The sequence below is a fragment of the Limulus polyphemus genome, unplaced genomic scaffold (assembly GCF_000517525.1).
Source record: "Limulus polyphemus unplaced genomic scaffold, Limulus_polyphemus-2.1.2 Scaffold50, whole genome shotgun sequence".
Classification (NCBI taxonomy): domain Eukaryota; kingdom Metazoa; phylum Arthropoda; class Merostomata; order Xiphosura; family Limulidae; genus Limulus; species Limulus polyphemus.
The window spans coordinates 80,682-103,956 of NW_013665660.1; the positions used below are offsets into that span (position 1 = coordinate 80,682).

A 23,275-nucleotide genomic window follows, 5' to 3' on the forward strand; every position below is an offset into this window, starting at 1 on the left:
CAAACAAACAAACAAACAAAGAGCTACGTTCCTCAAAAGTTAGTTCAATCATACATGATCAGTCAAATTAGTCTACAGGACGTTCTTTGGCTAAAACGTGCAGAATAAGATAACCAGATTGGTCCAGAACTTGACCTTAAATACCAAAGGTCTAGACTGAAAATGATAGGTTAGTAAAATCTAATTGATCAAAAGGCCAAACAGCTTTGTATGGGTTCGTAACCTTATGGTTACAACCATTACTCACCTCTAAAAACTATCTTTGGAGGTTGAGTAATCCTTGATACACCTAGGCCAAATGAACCTTCTGTGGTGTTCACATGTGCTCATACGAAATACATCACAGAACATGTATCCATGAATGGCTCAATCCACAGACTAACCAAGGACCCACTTGAATATTACTTAACTAACCATACTGCCACTATTTCTATTCCTGTAGCAAAGGTAACCATAGTCCCTGTAAACTACACATGTACACTGACCTGGATAATACAAAACTGATTCTTAATTTTGATGATTAGAATCACCAACATCTCCACTGTCTTGCTTTGTGGATCTTCTCTCAGTTACAAGTTTAGCACTAGCAATGATTCGACTTACGTTTCAGTTAAGAGGTGCCACTTTTTCCGTTTCCATATTACTCTTACAAAATGGGGCCGTAACCTGTAGATATAAGCTGTGCAACCATTCATGTACACAGTTATCGATTTCTTGAAACATGGTCGCTGTAACAATGTTCTTTGTGGGTGTTAGAAGGTTTTACTAGTTTTGGAAATGACAAATTAACAAAGATAACTTGAAACCAGATAAACTTAATGGTTTGCTTGACTTTTTGTTTTGTGAAACCTCTACATATCCAGACCAAAGAATAAATTTAGAATCTATAATAATAATAATACAGAAAAAATAAAAAAATAAATATATAGTATAATCCTACACCACACTAAATCCAAGTAAGGATGCGATGTAATTTGTAAGGTTATGAGTTGAAAATAAGATCTAAGGCTCTAAAAATTATAAATCACTTTTTCTTATTGAATCACAAGTTGTAAAATTGAATATTTATTTATTTTATATACCTAGTGTTACGTATTAGAATTTCAAATGGTCTGAAATCAAGCTAAATGATATTTTAAATTTAGTAGTTAAATTGTAGTTTGGATTTAGCAGTTAAGTAAAAGCTGATACATAGTCAGTTTATGATATTTGCCAAGAAGATTGATACACACAGTTTTCTTTTATAACACAAATACGTTTTAATATACAAACAACAATACAACTTACAATAACAGTTATTACAAACAATGATTTATAAACAAAAGTTAAAAACTTACAAGCAATATAAAGTCTTATTTCTAGTCTGGAACTTCTTCTATATCTTATCGAGGGTTCACGATGAGCGAGTTAATTACGAGTTGACGTAGGTATAATTCATTTAATAGGGAACTAGCTAGCATTTCCCTTCGTTATTCACCAGCTACAAACGCCGAGTTTTCCTACCGGTGATGTTAGGTAATGTTTTCGTAAAAGTACTAATGTCCGATGTGAATCCACTGAAGTTGAATGATTTGTAATGTTCGAACTTTGTAAATACTCCTGGTCAAATATCTTAAGATTCACGATTGATAAGCGTTATAACAATCACAATTATAGCTTCCGAAGTTTATAGCACACTGACTATAGCAAGCTAATAATAGATACTCTTTTTGGCGCGTCGCGTTGGTTATATTTACAGGCGTGTGGAGAGTTTCTAGAAAATTCAAATTACGTAACAATACAAAACTACATTTAAGCATTTACGTACATACATATATTGTTGATTCTTACTCTCGAGAATCTTCTACTATTTTGGAGAATAGGCGGGAGTTTCGCAAAACATATTTAACACTATAAGCTATGCATATTTCTAAATATAAAGTTACTCTAAACAAACGTCGATAGTAAAATAAATATATAATACATATATATGTATATATATATATATATAAATTTGAACATATATATAAATATATATAAATTTGAACATATATATAAATATATATAAATTTGAACATATATATAAATATATATAAATTTGAACATATATATAAATATATATAAATTTGAACATATATATAAATATATAAAAAGGACAATTTTACACACCTGAGAGTCCTTGGCTTATGCCTCCACAATATACTGTACAGTTTGTTGGGCTTGACTGGTTGTAGACTTCATCAAATGTAATGGATTGAGAACTACCTGGTGAGTTTGTACAGATAGGATAATACTAATCAACATAGAAGTTTTTATTTGTCACAAAAAGCTATTCTCAACTAACTATACTTAAAGACTATAAGACAGTATTTAAAATATATTGTTGTTTATATTCTGAGCACATAGAAAAATATTCAATCATAAATATACAGTAGTTAAATGATTAACTACATTTCTGTGTATTTCAGTATTCTTTCACATGAAACAGCTTCTAAAACCTTTTGATTTTTTCTCCTAAGGAACTGATAAAAAACCTTTGTTTTCCAATAAAAGTGTGTGGATTGAACTTTTACTTAACTGAAAATAAATCTTGGTTTATACTACAAAATTGTTCAATTGGTTAATGTTATACTTTTAGATCAGTAACAATTAGGTGGTGATTATGTTTTTTAACTGTGAATATTTTATGATTCCCCAATACAAATGATTGATTTTGATCGTTTATTTGAAAATTCTACTTAGATAAACAATACAAGGTGAAAGTTTGTATGTATGTATGTGCATATATGACTTAAACAGATACAGAAAACTTCTATAAAATATAGGAAAAGCATATAAGATGTGGTAGTTTATCCAAAATTTGACCTTTCTTTTTTTTTGCCCTTCTTTTCTTCTAATGCAACAATTAGATACATCCTTAGCAAATATCTAAACACACCGGAAAATAAAGGGGGTTCGAATAATTGTGCTTGGGCATCTACTTGTAGTTTCATAAAACTAGCAAAAATATAAGAAACAACAATAACAACAGTGAAACTTATAGATCTAAAAGCGTATTAAATGTTTGTTTACTTCTAGGCAGACTATATTATCTCACAGCCTTCTCTAAAACAGTTGATGTACATAGTCATTTGTATAAACCATTGACTTCATCAATATACGATTTCAGCCTCACAAGAAGACTTGGAATAGGTTTATACAACAAACTAATAGGACAAAATGTCTCCCTCTCTCTTACACTGCTACAAAAGTTGAGGTTTGAATCTTTAATCTTAACTCTCAATACCAGTATCGTTTGATAAGAATAGACAGTAAAGTTATGCCCAATTTTCCAAAAAAATAAATGAAATAGAATAAAGAAAAGTTATCTCTTAAGCTTTTACCCCTCTTTTGCCGTGAGGATGGAAGATATTTTCTTGGAATTCCATAATTCTGTTGGTGTAACCCCCATTGCTGCTCTTCTGTATAGTGTACTTGTTCTGTCTTGTCTTGCCCACACCAGTGTGTACATCTTAACAGTTTATTCTTTCAACATTCGAACAATAAATTAATCTATTTCTGTTCTATTCACTTGCTTTCAATCAATTATTTATGTTTTCACATTAAAGTTATTTTTCACAATACCTAATTTGTTTCACCTTTTTGGTTCTATGATAAATATAAAATACAGATATATATTTTATGTTATGCTTTGTCTTTTCAGTAGTTACCCAAACCTTTAAATTCATTCTTAACAACTAAATCTGCGATCCTTGATTGTATGTGGATATTTAGTAGCTGCCTGTAGATTAATAATTCTTAGTGAAGAATACCACAGTAGTGAAAGATAAAAGAGAACTTATCTTACAAACTTAACATTTATAATAGGCTTAAGAGAGCGAGAAGCATGCCCTCCCAGTTATTACTATAAGCTTTAGTCTTTATGAACACCTTCCCAAAGGATAGCGTAATCCTGCATTTAATCCTGGGATATTTGCCTACTTCACAAGTTTTGAACATTCTCTTAACCTAAAGCTAACACTTCCCTTGCTAATGTTTGCTTACAGTGATTCAGCATCATGATGCAAGGAGACAAAGTTTATCATGCAGCCTTAATTATCCTACATCAAGTAGAACTGCAGCAATGCTCGGTGTCGGCATCAGAATATCTTTGATTTAATCTCTCGTGGTTGGAAGCATCAGTGAAGTATTAATTACCTTCAGTAACATGCTGTCATTGTACTGCAGTAACGATTGCATGCATCTGTAACATTTATTAAATCATCAGTTTTATTTCATCACTAGGTATTCTCTCATTAAATCTATTTATCTATCTTGCTGCCACATGCTCTAAACTGTCGTCATGTAGGAAGCTTATACTATACATATAATTCTGCTGGTACTTACACATGATATGTGAGTTGTAATCAGGCAGCTGTGTATTCATGCACTGTATGTCATTTGTTGTTAAACAATCTACCCTAACCTACTCCATCTGGGTTTGTAATAACACTACTGTTGTGATACAACGTGAGAAAGCTCGCCATCGCTTCTGAATTTTGTCAGTCAAAAATTCAATTCTTTGTACATTATACAATGTTTCCTGTTAACGAAGACTTATTTCATATTTTGCATCTGTGGAAAATGTCTAATTTCGTCATTCTCTGACCGTATCCTTGGCCCAGCAGTAAGAACACGCTCTAAGAACTCTTGTTCAGCGGAGGGCGAACGTGTTCCAGTGGTTAGCATGCCAGATTGTGGTACCTTGGTTCGCGCCTCGTTGCCACCCAAAAAATAAAACTGTGCTCCGCAGTGGGTTCGTTATAAGACTAGTGACGGTTAAATCCTACTATTCCATTAGCAGTGGTTTCGTTATAAGACTAGTGACGGTTAAATCCTACTATTCGATTAGCAGTGGGTTCGTTATAAGACTAGTGACGGTTAAATCCTACTATTCGATTAGCAGTGGGTTCGTTATAAGACTAATGACGGTTAAATCCTACTAATCGATTAGAGTAGCCCACAAGTTAGTGGTGGGTGGTTTTGAATAGCTGCATTCCCTCTAGTTTATTGCTTCAACATTAGAGAGGGCTAGCGCAGGTAGTCCATGAGTAACTTTGCACGAAATTCAACAAGACAACAACAGCTTGTTCAGTAGTAGACGCCTAGTGGCGTTCATGAATGAGAAATTTTCAGTATATCTCAACCTTTTGAGACGCGAACAACCTCGAACTTGGTGGATTTGCTTTAGTAACGGTCAGAGAATGTCTCCACCCACGTAAATGTAGTTAAAGTTAGGGCTTTAAACCTCGATGCTTGAAACGCTTCTTGAAGAGCTGAAATGTTCCGCCGTCGTCAAGTTTTAATTCTCTTGTGATAGATAGTACTTCAAATCCACGTCTGAGTCTTTTCCATGGGGATGGTTGAAAGTCTTGAGTGTAATTAGCGCAAGTATGTGTACCGTGAATCATGATGTATACTTTTCTACTAAAACGTGCGGAGATTCGCCTTCAGGTCCTGCGGTAGCTATGGGAGCAACACCTGACCTACCTCATTTCCAGCCCGAATGTTCAAAGTTTAAAAACAAATCTCTTAAAATTTACATGTGCATCACCCCAAATATTGTACACATGTTGAGTATGGACATGTGAATTTTTTGATACATTATATCTCTAAAAAAGTAACTTCCAGGTACTTTCATGCCTCTATTAACCATATCTCTTCTGCTTTTGTCACAGACACACTCATAGAGCTGGATGGGAATACTGGAGAGGCTCTTTCTTGACCACGAGTAAATTCTTTAAGTCTCATACTTGAATACAGCAATGTATGGACAATACTTTCTGGGTTACTTCTTCTCTTGTTAGCTTGTATCATATGACGAAAATTTATCTTTAATCTTTCGTTTCGGTTGTATTCTTGACTAAGAGTAATTTATTTACGTGCACTACTGGATATCTGCAAATAATCGTATATCGAAGATTTAGTTGTCGAGAATGAACTGAAAAGTGTATGTGGCAAACTGAAGAGAAGAAATATGATGCATAACAATATTTATTTTACACTTAACAAAGAACACTAACAATGAAACATTTGGTACTATCATAAAGACAATGTAATATCGGATGATAAATAATTGATTTAAAGTAAAGAAAACACAGAAGGCTGAATTTTGAAGAATAAACTACTAAAACACAGATAACGATCTGACTGTATATTATACATAAAGAAAAACAAAAACATTTTCGTTCCCTTGGAAACAGGGGATACAGACCAAGAAGCACATTCAGAAGAGTTATTACACTTGTGAAACTGAGAAAATCCAAGATAAAGCTCTCCATCCTCCTAACAATAGGGGGAGGAGAGATGAAGCTGAAGACGGGCTGAGATATAAACAGTACTTTGGTTGGATTTTATAGAGAAGCAATAAAAACACATTTCTTAGTGTGTAAACATAGGTCAGGTTTGAAAAAGCACATCACAAAAAAGTTATATAAAGGAGTTACACTTATGAAATAGTGGAAGTCAAGAAGAAACAAACAAGAGTCTTCCATCGCTTTCTGGAAAGAGGTGAGAGGTGGAGTAGACGGGATATAAAACATAGAATTGAGAAATGGGATATCATTACCTGTGATAACAGACCGTTAACGTTGCTGTGAAGAACATAGAAACTAAGGATCTAGAAAATCAAAAAAATCTGACAACGAAATATGAAATTATGGTGTGAGGTACAACAACGAAAAAGCCACGCGCATGCTCATTTGCATTTTACCGTGATATCATAAACTGTAGCGGTTGCATAAATGCACAAACTATAGGCTGTAACTGGAAACTTTAAGTAGTTTCGAAAACTACCAATTAAAGAAAATAATAGGCGACTCAAAATAAAACCTGTAATTTAAACTTAAAAAATAGATAAACAGTTACAAATTTGAAACCAATCTCGGGAGTAACCCATGATGACTAAGCCTAATTCTGCATATAATTAAACGAAACAAAACTAAATACCATTATATAAAAAACAATAAAATAGTTAAAACAATTAAAGCGCTGCTGAAAACTCAGTCGTTGTTTATCCTTATAATGAGTTTACTCCATCATATCTCTAATGTAGCATACCAGTTTATGAAGCTCTCTGACACGTTATCATTATAAAGCCTGTTATATTGAATAGCAAAGGTACCTGGTCACTATGTATACATCTTATTTCTGGTCATATTTATCAATTAATCCATACATTGTGAAAATAAAAAAGCAAAAAAAAACAAAAAACCTGCGATGGATGTTGTAGATAATATTATGACTTTCTTTTCAGGGCATAAAACTTGAACGAGCGATTTCCCTTATACTTTACAAAAGTCGGTCAAACATAGAGCACTGAGAGATAGCACATAGTAACATCCTAAAAAACTTTAAACAAAAGTGAAGAGCAACAACAAAAACACAACAACCTACCATCAACCTGGCTTCGATTAGCCGATACCTTACGGGTAGCCCAGTTTGTGCGTATAGCTCTGGTTCCCAACCATTGGCCATTCATCTGGCTAATAGCAACTTCAGCATCCTGGGGAGAGATGCGTTAAAATATGTAGTATCTAACTAAATTCCACTAAATTAGAATAGTCAAAAAAATTAACTCTTTCCATTAGATGTTTCATTTACTTTTTTAAACTCGAGAAGCACGTCGTACGTTGTTTTTTTCTCTCTTTCAAATACTAAAGGTCACACAACAGACATACCATACGTTAATGAAGATGTATTGTACAGGTTTGATGCGTGAGATACATTAGAAAGTCATTTTGTTCTTTAAAAGTGCTAATACTTCCTCTTTGCTTTATTCACGCAACCAATATTTCACTTTTGTTGTCAAGATAAAAATTAGAACTTTCTAAAGCACTATAAAGTACTTTAGGAGTAAGATGTTTTGGATTTGTTTTTCTCAGTCTAATCAGTAATCACTTTTCTTAGTATACATAGATGATTGAAACTAGGTTGTTGATGCTAAGCCTTTTTAACTCAGATTTTAATTAACTGTTATCAGAAATTTGGAGTTTTCGTTAATATGTTTATAATTTATGTGTTCTACAGACTTAAAAATTTGTTTTCTGCGGAAGTTATCTCTCTCAAAAAATATATTTCTCGTCAACTCTAAGTACAGAAGGTTATAAAACTGTAGTATATCGCTCTATGATGGTGATATTACCTTAGTTGCATGATTAATTAAACGTGTACATCGGTAGCATAAGATTTGACTATTGAAATTTATTATAAAGTGTTATTAGAAGCATTTAAGTAAGACAGACGTTTATACTAATTGCGAGTGTTGATTCGAAATTTGGTAGGGCAATAATAATATCATTATTAATATTTAAAATACATAATATGATTGATTATTGTATTTAAACCTAAACATGGGATCAATAAGCGTAAAGACACACTACAAAATTAGACTGCTTGACTAAGTTATAGGTTTATGTAGTAAGCTAGGAATTATTTTGTTGTTAAGCGATTAGATGTTCTCTTAATTACGAAGAGGCTGAATTTATATAACTAATTAACTGGTGTTTCTACATTGACTAGATCAAGTTGAACGTTTACTACAATATTCAATATTAGATAAAGGGTTTTATCTTGTGTAGATAATGCCATTGTCATTTAGTAGTCAATACGTATTAGTACTGAATGATTTTAAACTTATTGATTTTTATGTTAAGATAATAAAATTAGTCAGTTACAGAGTTTCTGAGCATGCTGTCAAATAGAGCTTTGTGTAAAAATGTTTTTAGATATCAAACATAGGTAAATTCGAGCTGTGTCTCTATGACGCGACCGCAAGAGGGAGCTCAGGATTGTGAATAGAAATTTTTAATTGCTATGAAATTATAAGAATGAACGCTCTTTAGTTTGATTGGCTGGACGGGGGGAAGGGGCATATTAATAAGAAACTGTGAAATTCCACAGTGTCAAGTTGAAATATGTTGACTTGATTTTGTAAGCTCAATCTGGCGTTCATCTTCACGTCGACTTTGTATTCGGTATTATTCCTGTAATTTCCTTCTCTTAAGAAGACCAACCGTTTGATTCTTTCCTAACCATCTTATCGCAATCTTTTACAGACCTACCATCAACCTCCTAGGTCTGAGGGTCTGCTCAGTGTCTTCTTGCGTAATGTTGACACCAATCGCTCTCCTATTGATAATCTATTTTCTTTACTTGACTCTGCATTGCAACTTCACAGCCTGAATACCTACCATGGATACTGTTAGAATGAATGGCTCCGTTAAAATTGCCTTTAAATCAAAGAAACAAATGGGGTGTTTTCTCTCATCTGATCTCTGTGTCGAAGTTTTCCATTATAAGGCTGGGAAATCATGTTAAACTTTCCATTTCTCCAGTTAGGCCTGTAATTAACTTCATTCCCAGACCACTAAAGTTAGCTTGACTTCAAGTTCATGAGGCTGATTTCCTGATTTAAAAGTGCATCCAGTCCACTTCCGGTCCTGTTTTAAGTCGTATTTCACTCAAATGTTCTTCCTTTCGTTAATGTACTTTCCGAAATTTACCTTTACCGCATTGACTCTAATTTCGTCTCTGATTTCTCAGGTGAAAATTATGTCAACATAGACTCAAAAGTAATGATTCGTTGGCTCCAAAATCCTTCTGCTGAATTCCAATTGGCTCTGAACATAATTTGGACGTGTTTTACCACTACTTTGTCACCTCTAAGCTACTTCACCAATGTCTTATTATCTTTTAATAATTGACCTTTTTTTGTGTGTGTGTGGGTGGGGGGGGGGGGCAATACATCGAGTATCACTTCATAGGTAACATCCCTTTTGACATCTGTTTTTCCTTTCTCTCTGTACTTCTCTATCTTGCACTTTTCCCCCTCTGTAATTCTAAGCCCTTTGTTGTTGGTGCCCCTAGCCTTTATTGGCCTGCTTTTTTATTACCTTTAGTTTTACACTTTATACTTTAGTTTTATACTCCATAGTTTCCTTTTCGTCCTTTTCAGGAAGAATTTTCAAACCGAAGTTTCATTTTTTTGATTTAACGTTTTTATTTATTTTTTAATCGTAAGGAAGAAGTTTCTTCCAATTTGCAGGGCATAATCTACGGAACAGGAGGACCCAGCTCTTTCGTCTAAGATGAGATAATAGTCAGGCTTTTATGGTCACTTTTCATATGTAGAGCTAGTTAGCCAAATATCTTCAGATATTAAGTAGCCTACACAACCACTTAAGTCTAATTATTGATTATGTACTTTTATTATTACTATTAGATATTAATCCTACATTTCGGCTGCTAATCTGCAGTCGTCTTCAAGGAAGTTCTGAGAAAGATTGTTTTTGTGGTTGAGAACTCGTTCCTAGATCTTCTTGATAGAAAAGCTGATATTCTAGTCACTCGTTTGGAGTCTTTCCAATTAGATTAGCAGTCGAAACATAGGATAAGAGCTAGTTATTAACTAATAATGATAATAATGTAATTAATTAATAATTAGACTTAAGTGGTTATATAAACTACTAACCATGACAATAAATTTGAAATAGCTTTGGTTATCACTAATACTTAATACAAGAAACCGAATATATTTACTTTGATAAGTACCTTATGTATTAAAAACGAAGCTGTAACTATGAATACGTAACGCTTTCTTGACTGGTGCGATTGGAAACAAAGAATACAGTTTTATGTGTTATATAGTGCAAGTTTATTTCCATATTTTATTCGATCAAGCAGTATATCTAGTTTTCATTTTCCTTTTAACAACTAGAGCATAGTACATATTAATATTCATTTTACTACAGTGAAACAACATTCAAGGATATTACTAACACAATTAAACGTTTCTTTACAGTAACCTAGTAACTAATGCGGCATTTCTTAAGCTACGAGCAAGAACATTAAATACGCTTTGCTGCAACAGTTTATTTTTTTAGGTCAAACAATTTATAAACGACAAAATGACACGTGGCTTGAAAGAAGTATTAAGAATACAAGCCTTGTTACACTAGTAATGTGTAAATATTTCAGATTTCTTCAGAATTATATATATATAGCAGAGCTGCAATTGAAGATATCAAACGTGTTGTTTTTTGTTCTCTTCTTTGTCAAATACTGACAAAGAAAGTCCATTAATCGCAATTTTGTTCTGTCGCATTTCAAGAAAAGTCTTGTCACTGAAGTTATTTATCCACTTTTATCGCATCAAATACGATGACGTTAAACAGCTTTTCATATGATCTGAGCATTTGTCGATTACTGGTTTCTCAGCATTTGTCATTCTTCAGAAATACACGAAACAATAATTAACCTTTTCCTGTCAGATTTCCACTGAAGCTTTTGAAAAATAATTTTCCATGTTCATAAAACATTAGATATCTCTCATATGATTGAATGATTTGATTTAGACGTTATATCCATGATTAACTAATGAAAACTTTGCACTGGTCATACTCACCACTACTAGGAGTATAACATTTATCCCTACGTCTCTTTATTTCGCTTTAGGAAACTAACCTCTTCCTGTAACCATGCCAACGATAACAGTATTCATGAAGTACCTTACTGGAAAATTTAATTTTAAACGACAAGAAAGAATTGTGCTTGGAATGGATGAAAACTGGTGACGCTTATATCGAAAATATTACCATTAAAAATAAATAACTTTGGTGAACTTGATTATTCTAGTAAAAACAGATCCAAAAAAGTAGATACCATTGGTTGAAAAGACGCCCTGAGTGGTAGTATCCTCAAATATCAGTAGAGATAGCTGTGTTGAAAATGTCTACTCTCAGAATAAAATAATTTAAAGTAGCCACTAACGACAAATGATCTTTAAGGAGAGATATGTTCCAGCTTAACGTGTATGTAGAGGTCGTATTTAAAGATGATTTCGAAACAGTAGCAATTGGCAGATTAGTTTCTGAGCAAAATAAATTGAAGGTAGCTAAACATATGGTTTACAAAAATATTTTATGCACTATAAGAAAAATATTTCGACGGAAATAATCATGAAGGTCATGGTCTTTTTCTTCTCTCACTGTGTAATGAAATCAGAAGACTGAAACTTTCTAAAAGCGTTCAATAGAGAAGCCACCATCATTTGATTGCATATGAATGAAGAATGAATTATTATCACTTTGCCTAGTTTGAGTCGTGAAGTTAGCAGAACCAAATGGATTACGTCACATTACCGCTGCGGCTAGTGAGAGCCTCCATCTTGGGGTTCAGCTTTTCCCGCCTGTCAATCAAAATCGGCCTATTCTAACCTATGCTATTGATATTCAGACTACTGCATCTTGTACAGGCAGTTTCTTTTTGTGATTTAAAACACGAATGTCTGTGAATAATATTGGTTTCTTAGAAAATACTGTCTACAACTTTTGGTTATTTCAAAATACAAACGCACAATGGGAGTTTATAATCTTGTTGTATATTAATTTATGAACTTGTAAATATGTACTGGTATTAAGAAAAAAAAAGATTACATTGAAAATGCTCTTCACCTACCGCTTTTTTAACGAACGAAACAAAGCCGTAGCCTTTGGATTTGAGAGTTTGTGGATCTCTGACAACTCGGCAGTCTCTGTAAATATATAATAAAAAAGTAAGAGATTAGTTAAATAGCTTAACATTTGTGAACAAATTATACAAGCTGCAGACGTCTTCTTTCACATATTCCTCTTAATTTGTTAATTTTCAATTTCAATACATAGGTGTGTAAAAATAACCTTTCAGATCTATCTTTTGTCTCCCACATATCACTGCCCAGAGGCTTTTAATTCAATACAAGAACTCGATAGCGGAGTTCAATTTCTGTCACTCATCATATAGACCAACTGAGTTTCTGGGGTAGTGATTTGTGCAAGAAAAAATAGATCTGAACTGTTCTTTTATTTTAATCTTCTGGTATAAAAGCTGAAATGAAGAAATTATATATATATATATGTAAAGAATATCTGTAGTTTATGCGATTTATATTACAAACAGTTTTCGGTAATTAAACCGTAAGTTCATTTCAACGAAATTTCTTTTTAATTTAACTTCCACTTTACGTGTTATATGCATATCTGTATAAACATATGAAGTTAAATATATATATATAAATTGATTTCCGTCTATTACCTGGAAGTAAGAAATTTTGCTTATATGTATCTTTGTTATATCCTATATACTTCTGATACATGTGTTATATTCATGTATAAGTATTACGTGGGTATATTTCTACTAGACTTACATTGTTGCTCATATTTTTTAATTATTATATATTTTTAGCTTAATGCAAAAGATGAAACGTATTTATTCCCAAACTTTCAGATGCACATAAACACGATAAAAGCATTGAATAGTCATTTAACATACTATTTTCCACATATTTAAGTGCTTCTCTCTACTATGAAATAAACGATGGCTATTTAATTAATTTTTTCTTCAGAAATAACTTGACATTTGTATGAAAATTTAGACTGATTCCAAGGTTTAACAGTCACAGTTTCAAGCAACTTATCAAACAAGATACTAAAACTTACATTCAGAAAATTTGCTCTCGTCTAGACTTAACCTCATAAGTTTTATCGAATACAGTTTGTTTTGTTTTTGTTTGTTTTTTGGAATTTCGCGCAAAGCTACACGAGGGCTATCTGCGCTAGCCGTCCCTAATTTAGCAGTGTAAGACTAGAGGGAAGGCAGCTAGTCATCACTCTTGGGCTACTCTTTTACCAACGAATAGTGGGATTGACCGTCACATTATAACGTCCTCACGGCTGAAAGGGCGAGCATGTTTGGTGGGATGCGGATTCGAACCCGCGACCCTCAGATTGTGAGTCGAGCGCCTTATCCACCTGGCCATGCCGGGCAACGAATACAGATCAGAACTTTTACATTTAGTTATTACATCATAAAACAGATTTGAAACTACACTACTTCATACAGTTAATGGGTAATTGAAAATGTCAATATTGTACCTATAGCAAAGCAAAAATACTGTTATAAAATAATATCAATCATAGTTGGGTAACTAAGCACATTGCGCTAATATAATAATAAATTGGCAAACAACGATTTATAAGCATAATTAAATGATTTATTTTTTGGGGGACATACTACATGTTACGACAGAAAATTGTTTTTTTCTTCTTCATACAGATCATTGTTCTGTCGAAAAATGTAGAATTTCCCCCCCCCCCAAAAAATATACCACTTATAAATCGTTGTTTGTCATCTTATTAAAATGTCAATCATCCCCGGCAGCTTATTGTTATGAAAATCAGTAATTTGGTGATCTGATAAAAATATTGGTCAGTCAGCCTAAACAAATTTAGTGGTCTAATACAATTTTGTCTCAATCGTCCTTGAAACTAAATTAGAAAATTCAGTTTACTCCATTTTATTTACGAATTATGGCTAGACCTTTAAAAAATACATTTGGAAATTTTAATCACGTGGAAAGCCACTGGACAAATGGGAGTCAGCCAACTACAGCATGCTGTTGCAAGTTGGTTTAAAGTATAATTAACTGAAGGTGAGTGAAACTGCTTTTGAATTAATAACATACTTATTCCGAGAACTGGACAAGACAGACCATCATCCACCACACAAACAGACCGCAGATATCTATCGATTGTGGCTTGCAGTAATCAAATGATAAAGGCTGTGAGATTGAATCACATGTTTGCAGCCACAGTTATTGCTGTGTTAAGTACAGATGGTTAGAAAGAGAATTCAATAGGTTGACATGTTGTATTCCTGACGTTCAATACATTCATTCTGCTTATAGCAATGCAAAAAATGAGCTTGACTGAAATTGCGTTTCACCCTTCGAATAGATAAGAGGTTTACACTAATCTTGAAACAGTCCCACCCTATTTTTATACAGGAACGTGGCACATACGACAGTGATGAAAGTATGGTATGTTTGTTAGTTGTTAAGCACAAAGCTACATACATTTTTAGCGTTATAGACCCTCAGACTTACCCTAGCCCATTGAGAAGCAAGTACGAATTGGAATAATCATTGGTGAATGTACCAGCCTCTACATATTGTGGAGTGGTACCATTATTGCCTTACATGATAGAGCCCACATCTTAGAAAACATTGGAGTACCATACACTGGCCCTACAGACACTAAATCTGACCCGAAAAAAACCTTTCAGGTGAGCCATGAACTGTAAAGATGTAAATACACATCAATCAAATGTTCATTTATAAGTTTAGGCTGAACGACTAGTCATTTGCCTTTCAGATCACACAAAGTATCACCACATGTGTGATATAAATTAAGTGAGGGGTAATTCATATAGCCCTTACAACATTGGCTTTAGTTTGTCGTAGCTATAATATTACAACTAATGCCCAGAAGCTCAGTTATATTGGCTGACCGAGAGAAGCTGACATAAAAGATCCCAGAGGAGTTTACCATAAATTTCACATGACATGATGGGAATTTCATCCATAACAGTTTGCTGTAATACCGTCACGGAATAGGATATATCAGTGATTGAAAAGTGTTCCTGAGTACATAGGTTTTCTGTTTGAATTGATAACTGCTAATGATTAAGTCATAAAGATAGTTTCCTCAAAGCATGAAGAAGTCCAGTAATGCAACAGATAAATATGCAGCCAATGAACACACTATGAGACTAGGTTCGTTTGCTCAATTCTCTCCTGCAACTCATGTAATTTGGGTAAAAGTGACAGTATTTTCTGTCCAAGTATTTCCTTTCCCTTTTGTGTGTTGGTCAGTATTTTTGCTATAATGCACTGCACAATATGGAAATAATACTAGAAAAATATCTATATAATGGACTTCTGAGTTAAGCATGACTTTATTCAAAGTTCTTATTTTTTTGTTTTTCCAATTACCAACTTAGCAGCCAATTTTGACCATGGTCATCATTCTAGAATGTTCGGTTCCACTATTAGGCGATGCTTTACCCCTTCTTTAGGTAACTATGATATTTGAGCTCTAAAACTCATATACAGGTAGAATTCTGCTGTCGCTGGAACTCCAGTCATCAAAGACAAATCTCCTTTTTGAAGCCATTACTGAAGTAGTTCTGTGTTTGATGACGTCATAGATTTCAGGCTGGAGACAGCACTACGCTTTTTTTAAATAATATCGAGGCCCAAGATGCTGAAAATTTATCCATCTGTAGCTATGACCATCACTGGCTTTTCCAATCTTTATGTTTGTGGTCACACTGGAAACTCTAACTGCTGTTATTCTGGATGTAGATACATATGACATTATTTCTTGATAATCAGAAAACAGCTTCTGGGCAAATAAACTTGTTGGTTCAAAATAAGAACCTCTCTTGTTATGTGTTGGAACCCAAGATATTGTGGTAAAAAGTTATTCATAAGGGCCTTTCTTACACTCCTGATTCCTCTTGCAACTGAGTTGGCATTACTGATCTAAATTACGCCACAAATATCTTCATAACTTTGCTGACAGCAATGCAAAGCACATCCTGCATGTGTGGTTGTATGCAGTACGTATGCATGGTAGGTATATGGTAACCAGATTTGGTAATTACATGAAGTTGTAATAATTATCATTACCCAAAGCTACAGTATTGTTAAAATCCAAGTTTCATGCTTGCTGGTGAGTAAAGCTCTCATTATTGGTAGTAAATGAAACAGGCCTCTTCTATTGAGCTTGTGCCTCTTACAATACACGTAATCTTATTGACAACTAAAATGACATTCTTTCTATTATTATTATGCAAAAAACAACTGTAAGAGGTACTTGCTTTACGTAATCACAATTTCATACTTTTTAGAGAGGTAGCTACTAAACCATGGTTTCCTGATCTGCAGAGGATGTTTCTCCATCGTTTTGTTTATAGTGTTTACGTTTTTTAAAAAATCCACCCGAAATTTAAAACACATGATGTACCATTTTCACAATTTCTAACATACTTGTCTTTCCCCATGCGATACCATGTTTAGGTATCTGTCTTCGTTCGAAATTACACACTACTGTGTTTATTATGAAAGAGCTGTGCTGAACTAAAATATCTCTTACATAATACAAATATGACATTGATAGAATCAGCTTTTGATTCCATAATGTATTTTATGCATGTTCACTTCATATTATCCGAGCTTTATTTTCAGCACAACCGAGACAATTTAGGCTAAAATTACACCCCTTCCACTTCCCAATGCTCCATAAACCCCTTTATAACATTCAACACAAGTGCAGCTTGATATTTATATGATAATGTAAACGTCTCACAACTTCCAGGTTTAATCATGTTATTGGTAGGATACAGTGCTAATCCAAATCATTAACATTACTGAGTCCTGTACTAATGAAACAGTGCATTTTCCCAAGTGAGACCAAGTTAGTGTTGTGTCTTCCATTATGATTCGCCATTTCCTTCCACATTTGCACTTTCAGGGTATTGGAAGACCAAGTGATTTATAAAACATGGCATTGAAATGTATATTAACACCTCCATACGAACAACATTTTCTTCATGTACAAATTCCATACACCGCAGCTTTATTTTAAATTAGGTCATATAGTTTTGCTTATACTCGACATATAAAAACATAACTTTGGGGCATATTACCATTAATGTGATGTGTACAGCATAACATTTGTTCTCTTCATAACTTATAACATCTTTAAGATTACTTACAACTGTTGACACCTGGACTATTCTAAAACATAATACTGTGAAGTAGGTATTAATCGCAGTGTTTCAGTTTTCATGATTTTCATGCGTTGGTTCACAAAACTACAATCTCAATAAAATATATTACAAGTTTTAATATCCTTCCTACGTTTTGTTCTGTGGGTTTGATCAGTTAAGCAAAATGTTTATTTTCGTTCTAAGTGTATTGGAGTGTTAATGTTCATAATGTTTGTATAGAAAACTTGAAAATAAATATTTTTATTTAAGCACTACAACCTATAACAATAAATTACAAAACCTAAAAACAGTACTAGCATTATTGTAAATTTTATGAATGTCATGTGCACTAGAGAAAACTTAAAGACATTATACATATACTAGCAGAAACCCGCAAAACATATGCGGTCAAATGAGTATCTTTATTGCAATAGTACTACTTTAAATACAGGATAGAATAATACAAAACAATTCTAATTTCAAAAATCTATAATTCACTTTTCCTAGGGCTAACATTAGTTAAGCCTTTATAAAGTACGGCCTGTATTCGATAAAGAGATAAGTTAATATTGTTATCACATTTTTTGCTCTAGTTTAGTTAGGGCTAAACTTTGCCATACTTATAATACAGTCAATAAATAAACTTATAATATTATTCTATGACCTAACGTTAGACCTCTTTAAAAACTTTGATAATCTTTTAATATGCTTTTGTACAAAATGCCTACTAAAGTATATTTACATCCACTAATATGAAGTGCGTGCGCATGTGCATTTAAATAGTAAGGTGAGAGCGCATTTTCAGACAAAAACGGAGTATTATTATAATAGATATGCATGTACTGAACTCAAAACAGTTCATTTATCTATGTTGTTTTTGATTATAAGTTTTGCGAGTGATGAGACTAACTCTTTTCAACGAAAAACACGTACTTAAGAAGCCATGAAAGAGAGCAGTTTTACCCCAAACCATAAAATTTTATATTGTATCCACAAGTTTAAATGCATTCGCAATATTTTCATTTATGGTGTTTTTTAGCATTTTAATACAAGTTTCTGCACTTAGTTACAAGTTCTAGACTAACACAGTTGGTGGATAATTCGATATGCAGGTATCAGCAGATTGTTTAGCATGTTGAGAACATGTAAAGATACAGATGACAAAAACTCTGGTTTTCCTTTTCTGTTAATTAATGGGGCTTAATTCTGAAAAATCTTAATGAAACTTAGACTTGTAACATAATCCTAAATAAAGCTAGATTTGCTGTGGGATTTGTCTTGATTCTCATCTTGTGCGGTAGTTCCATTCCAGAGACAAAGAAGCCAACTTAGAGTAAAGAGGAATGTCTTTGGCTGACACAGGTATATTTTCCATTTGCCATATTTGTGCTTCATGATAAAACTATTGTTTAATGTTTGTAAAAGAATCATTTTTATCCAGTCTTATTAATTTGTGGTCGAAGTAACGCATATGGAATTATCAAATCCCACAAAACGTCTCTTAAAATTCAAGTTTATTAAAAGTTTTGTCAAGTGAATTAGAAAGGACATGCTGATTTTGTTTATGAAAACTTTGCATGTATCGATTAACATTACTGAAACGATCATCAGAAACAACACAGTCTTAAAATATTATAAACTATTTCTCTTGATTTACTATGTCGTAAACCAGTTTATTTTATGAAAAATTAATCAAATTAACAGAATATCGCACTTAATCTATTGGCTTACGTTGAAAATTAACTGAAAGATAGATTTGAATGCTGGTGAGTGCATACATAACTAATGTTGCTTTTTGAGTGAGTGATCATTTGTCATAAAGTCTTATGAGAATTTTATGATGAAAGCAAACCACATGTTTAGAGGCCTAATAGAAACACCAAACAACAGAAAAGTTGTTTTAACTCTTACAATCTGTTTATATCTTTGCTTGGAGATAACAAAAATGGTGATCATACTTAGATGAAAAATACATGATGCATGTACAATATTCGCAATTATTTTGTCATGGGATATAGTGCATTAGAGTGACAAGATATGAAAATAAATGGTTTTCTGGTACTTTTTATTACAGTTTTAGTCAGTAATGGCTTCACATTTCCCTTGAGAGGAAATAAGTAAAAAGCGTTATAGCTATAGAGAATCAGCCTATTTCAACTCTCTGAATACTCTTACATTACCTTTCAGGTGGTTCATGTGGTGACCGAAAACTGACACTTGATGCTTAGAGACTAGGTGTAGGTGTTGGTGTAGTGCTAGGTTTTCACTTTACGCATGGATATGTACATAGGGTAATGGAATAGACAGTAATTGAACTTGGAGAGCTAGTTGCAAAGGTGACAATATACAATACCAATTACTATATAAATACCATTTCAGCCACTGTTATGTCTTTCGTATCCCAGGTATCCTTATGAGTCCTGTTATCAGGAAAAGGTACTTATTGCACTGGATATAGCGCATATAATTTAGTTGATGTATTATTACATTTTTTCTTCATTCCCTCATAAGTTCTTATAATTACTCGGCATCATATACCAGGAGAACGCACAAAAGGAGCTTATCAGGAAGTCCAGTGTCCATGACAATGTGTTAAAGTTAATCAAATAATGTATATCAGAAAACACACATGACTTTGTAGATTCTAGTCATCATGATTTTGAATAAAAATTTGCTATATGGCACAGGAAATTCTTTCAAGAAACATTCCATACAGAAATGTGCAAAGGAACCAAGGATATACACCACTGATTATCAGCAGATCACAGATCACCTACCAATCTTCAAAGTGGTGATAATAAAAATAGTCCTATTCATTAGAGCATTTCAAAAAATAGTTTAAGACAATCACCATGTTCTGCTTTGAACATGATAAACTCACTTACAGAGCAGGCATGAAATTATTTAAGGAAACAGATGATAAAAATCTATCAGAAAGTTCTTAACAGCAATTGAGTTGGGAACAAGAACCCACAATTACTTTCCTGTCATGTGTGCAGGCCACACTTTAGAGCACTTTAGATCGCACTACCACACTCAGTAGCTTCACTAATTTATCTATAGAGAAGAGTATTAGCATTGGTGCATGTCACACTTTAGAGCACTTTAGATCTCACTACCACACTCAGTAGCTTCACTAATTTATCTATAGAGAAGAGTATTAGCATTGGTGCATGTCACACTTTAGAGCACTTTAGATCTCACTACCACACTCAGTAGCTTCACTAATTTATCTATAGAGAAGAGTATTAGCAGTCAATTGTTTAATAATTTGTTGCTAAATGCATCAAAGCAGGGGACAAAACCTATGGGCGTCCACGAAGAAAATCGTATGAGAAAATCGGCGAGAGTGACAGCAGAAACAAAGTGACTGAGTTTCAAAAAGATGGGACTTTGATTACTCGTATGCTGGTGATGTGTAAATCAAGACTGAAGATCAACTTCAAGAAAGCACTTGGCAAATATAAATTTTCTGTCATCCCCAGACCAGTGCTTGCTGCTGGTATAATAATGCTTCGTTGCTCAGTGAAGAACACTTTCATGACCACTTTTCAGAAGCTCCATATGGAAGGAGATAATCAGCTAGATAAAACGTATGAGGATATGGATTGTGACTCCTCTTCTACATAAAACACAGAGGTGGATAACACTGAGGAACTTGAAAATGTCATTGTTGTACAAATGAAAGTGACTTTTGTGAATCTCATGGAAGAAGTTTAATAAGTGGGAAACTAGGCTGGATAAATACCTCTTTACAGCATTTTGTCGCTTAACCAATCATGTCATACACTAACACAATGATAATGAAAAGGTGCACCATATTTTTGACAGAATGATATGCCACTTTCTTTGAGGGCCAGTAACTGCCATTCTATTACATCACTGATATGATGACCATAGATAAAGTCCACAAGGAGAAATTACTGTCACACATGAAAACAAAGATGGAATTTACCATTTTTTTTTGGTCAGAGAAGATTACGAAGAGGACACAGGAAAACTGTGAAAACTGATGTGATTTTCCTCTCTCTCTCATGTGGTATCCAGAATTATGTTAGAAACCATCCCTGTTATGGCCATTCTTAAAACAACTGAAAAACCACCTGTATCTGCTCAAGATGAAGATTTTCAAGGCGAAGGATGTAAGGTGGTGGCTATGAAAGAAGATGCAAGGAGGGTTTGAAAGGCTATAATATACAAGATGTATGACATGAGGACATTTTGTGAGTCCATTAGCAATCAATGGTATGGAACAATGATAAGGTGGCTAACCTCAAGCTACTAACACTAAATGACTATGGTTTGAATATGGAATAAAATAAAGAGGCATCAGTGATCATTGCACAGCCAACAGCATCAGATTCAGTACTCCACCTAGTAAACTGTGGGTGTGTCAATATAAGATGCTCAACAAAACAGTGCTATTGCCAGAGTGTTAGCCTATGCTACATTAACCTATGCAGTTGGTCGGACACCAGGGAGGGCTGCAAGAATGTAAAACAGACTACTATTGTGGACAATACTATCGATGAAAAAGACAGTCACTCTCACTCAGTCTAGTAGCACACTGAGAGATGACATTGCCATCATAGTCATCAAATTGGACAGAAACTGTAAGATTTCAGTTCTAGAATGTATGCAGTAACATCTGCTTTTGCAAAGACACTTATCGTTTGGCGATTCACCACTACCACCAGTTATGTATGTGAGAGATAATTTGTAACATTTATATCAGTATTCAAACTACTGTAGTAAACTGAAATAACCAGTGAAATATTATCTCGATAACTCGTCATATTGCAAAACCACCAATCCTTGTTAGATTGAAAGTTATCAACTATCCCAAAACAAGTATATTTTTTATCAGTGTATTTTTGTTAGATCATTTCTTTTTATGGGCAAATGACTTCAAAAGCACAAATGCATCCATTTCTGACTATTTTATCCCCCAAGTGGATCAGCGGTAAGTCTGTGAACATATAACGCTAAGAACTAGATTTCGATACCCGTGGTGGGCACAGCACAGATAGCCCATTGTGTAGCCTTGTGCTTAAAAACAAAGTACTAAGCTCATTGTTTTGGTGTAATTAAACCATTTAAACCAGAATTAAATTATTTCACATAACTTCATGAGTGTTTTTTATATTTTCCACGTTGATCTACCAATCTGACTAAACACGTAATTTCATGACGATCCTATATCAGTCATATAAGCAAAAATACAGAGTGACGGCAATTTTGGTATTGTTATTTGACGCTCCTTTTAAAATATCTAAACATATGGTTTGTTTCCATCTCAAAATTCCCACAGGATTATATACGTTCCTCGACTAAAACAGATTTGAAATCTTATCATTTAAATTATTCTCTTAAACTTTCAGTTCTTTAATTTCTACTTCGTTTAGAAATCAGTTCGAGGTTCCCCCGGTTGGGTCGGTGGTAAGTTTACGGGCTCACAATGTTAAAATCCGTAGTTCGATTTCTCGCGATAGCAGGATGCAGATAGTACATTTTGTAGCTCTATGCTACAACAAAAGCAATATTTGAAGTGTTAGAGCTTTAAACAATCCAGTAACTATACATGTACCGGGTTTTGTTAGTTTTGGGTTCACCATTGCTCTCTTACTGTGACCCCTTAGTGGTGAGCTTGAGGGCTCACAACGGCTAA

The 23,275-nt window shown here is 33.7% G+C and overlaps 1 protein-coding gene across 6 annotated transcripts in view; it reads right to left on the minus strand.

The window, feature by feature from the left end:
* LOC106463001 (nucleolysin TIAR-like) overlaps positions 1-23,275 on the minus strand; it is a 257,478-nt gene that overhangs the window by 13,154 nt on the left and 221,049 nt on the right. For all 6 annotated transcript variants that reach the window (XM_022390640.1, XM_022390636.1, XM_022390619.1 and 3 more), the window contains 3 exons: positions 12,475-12,550; positions 7,414-7,522; positions 2,149-2,244 (listed from right to left, as the gene is read on the minus strand). In XM_022390640.1, the coding sequence (XP_022246348.1) occupies positions 2,149-2,244; positions 7,414-7,522; positions 12,475-12,550 (281 nt within the window). The remainder of the gene's footprint in view (positions 1-2,148; positions 2,245-7,413; positions 7,523-12,474; positions 12,551-23,275) is intronic.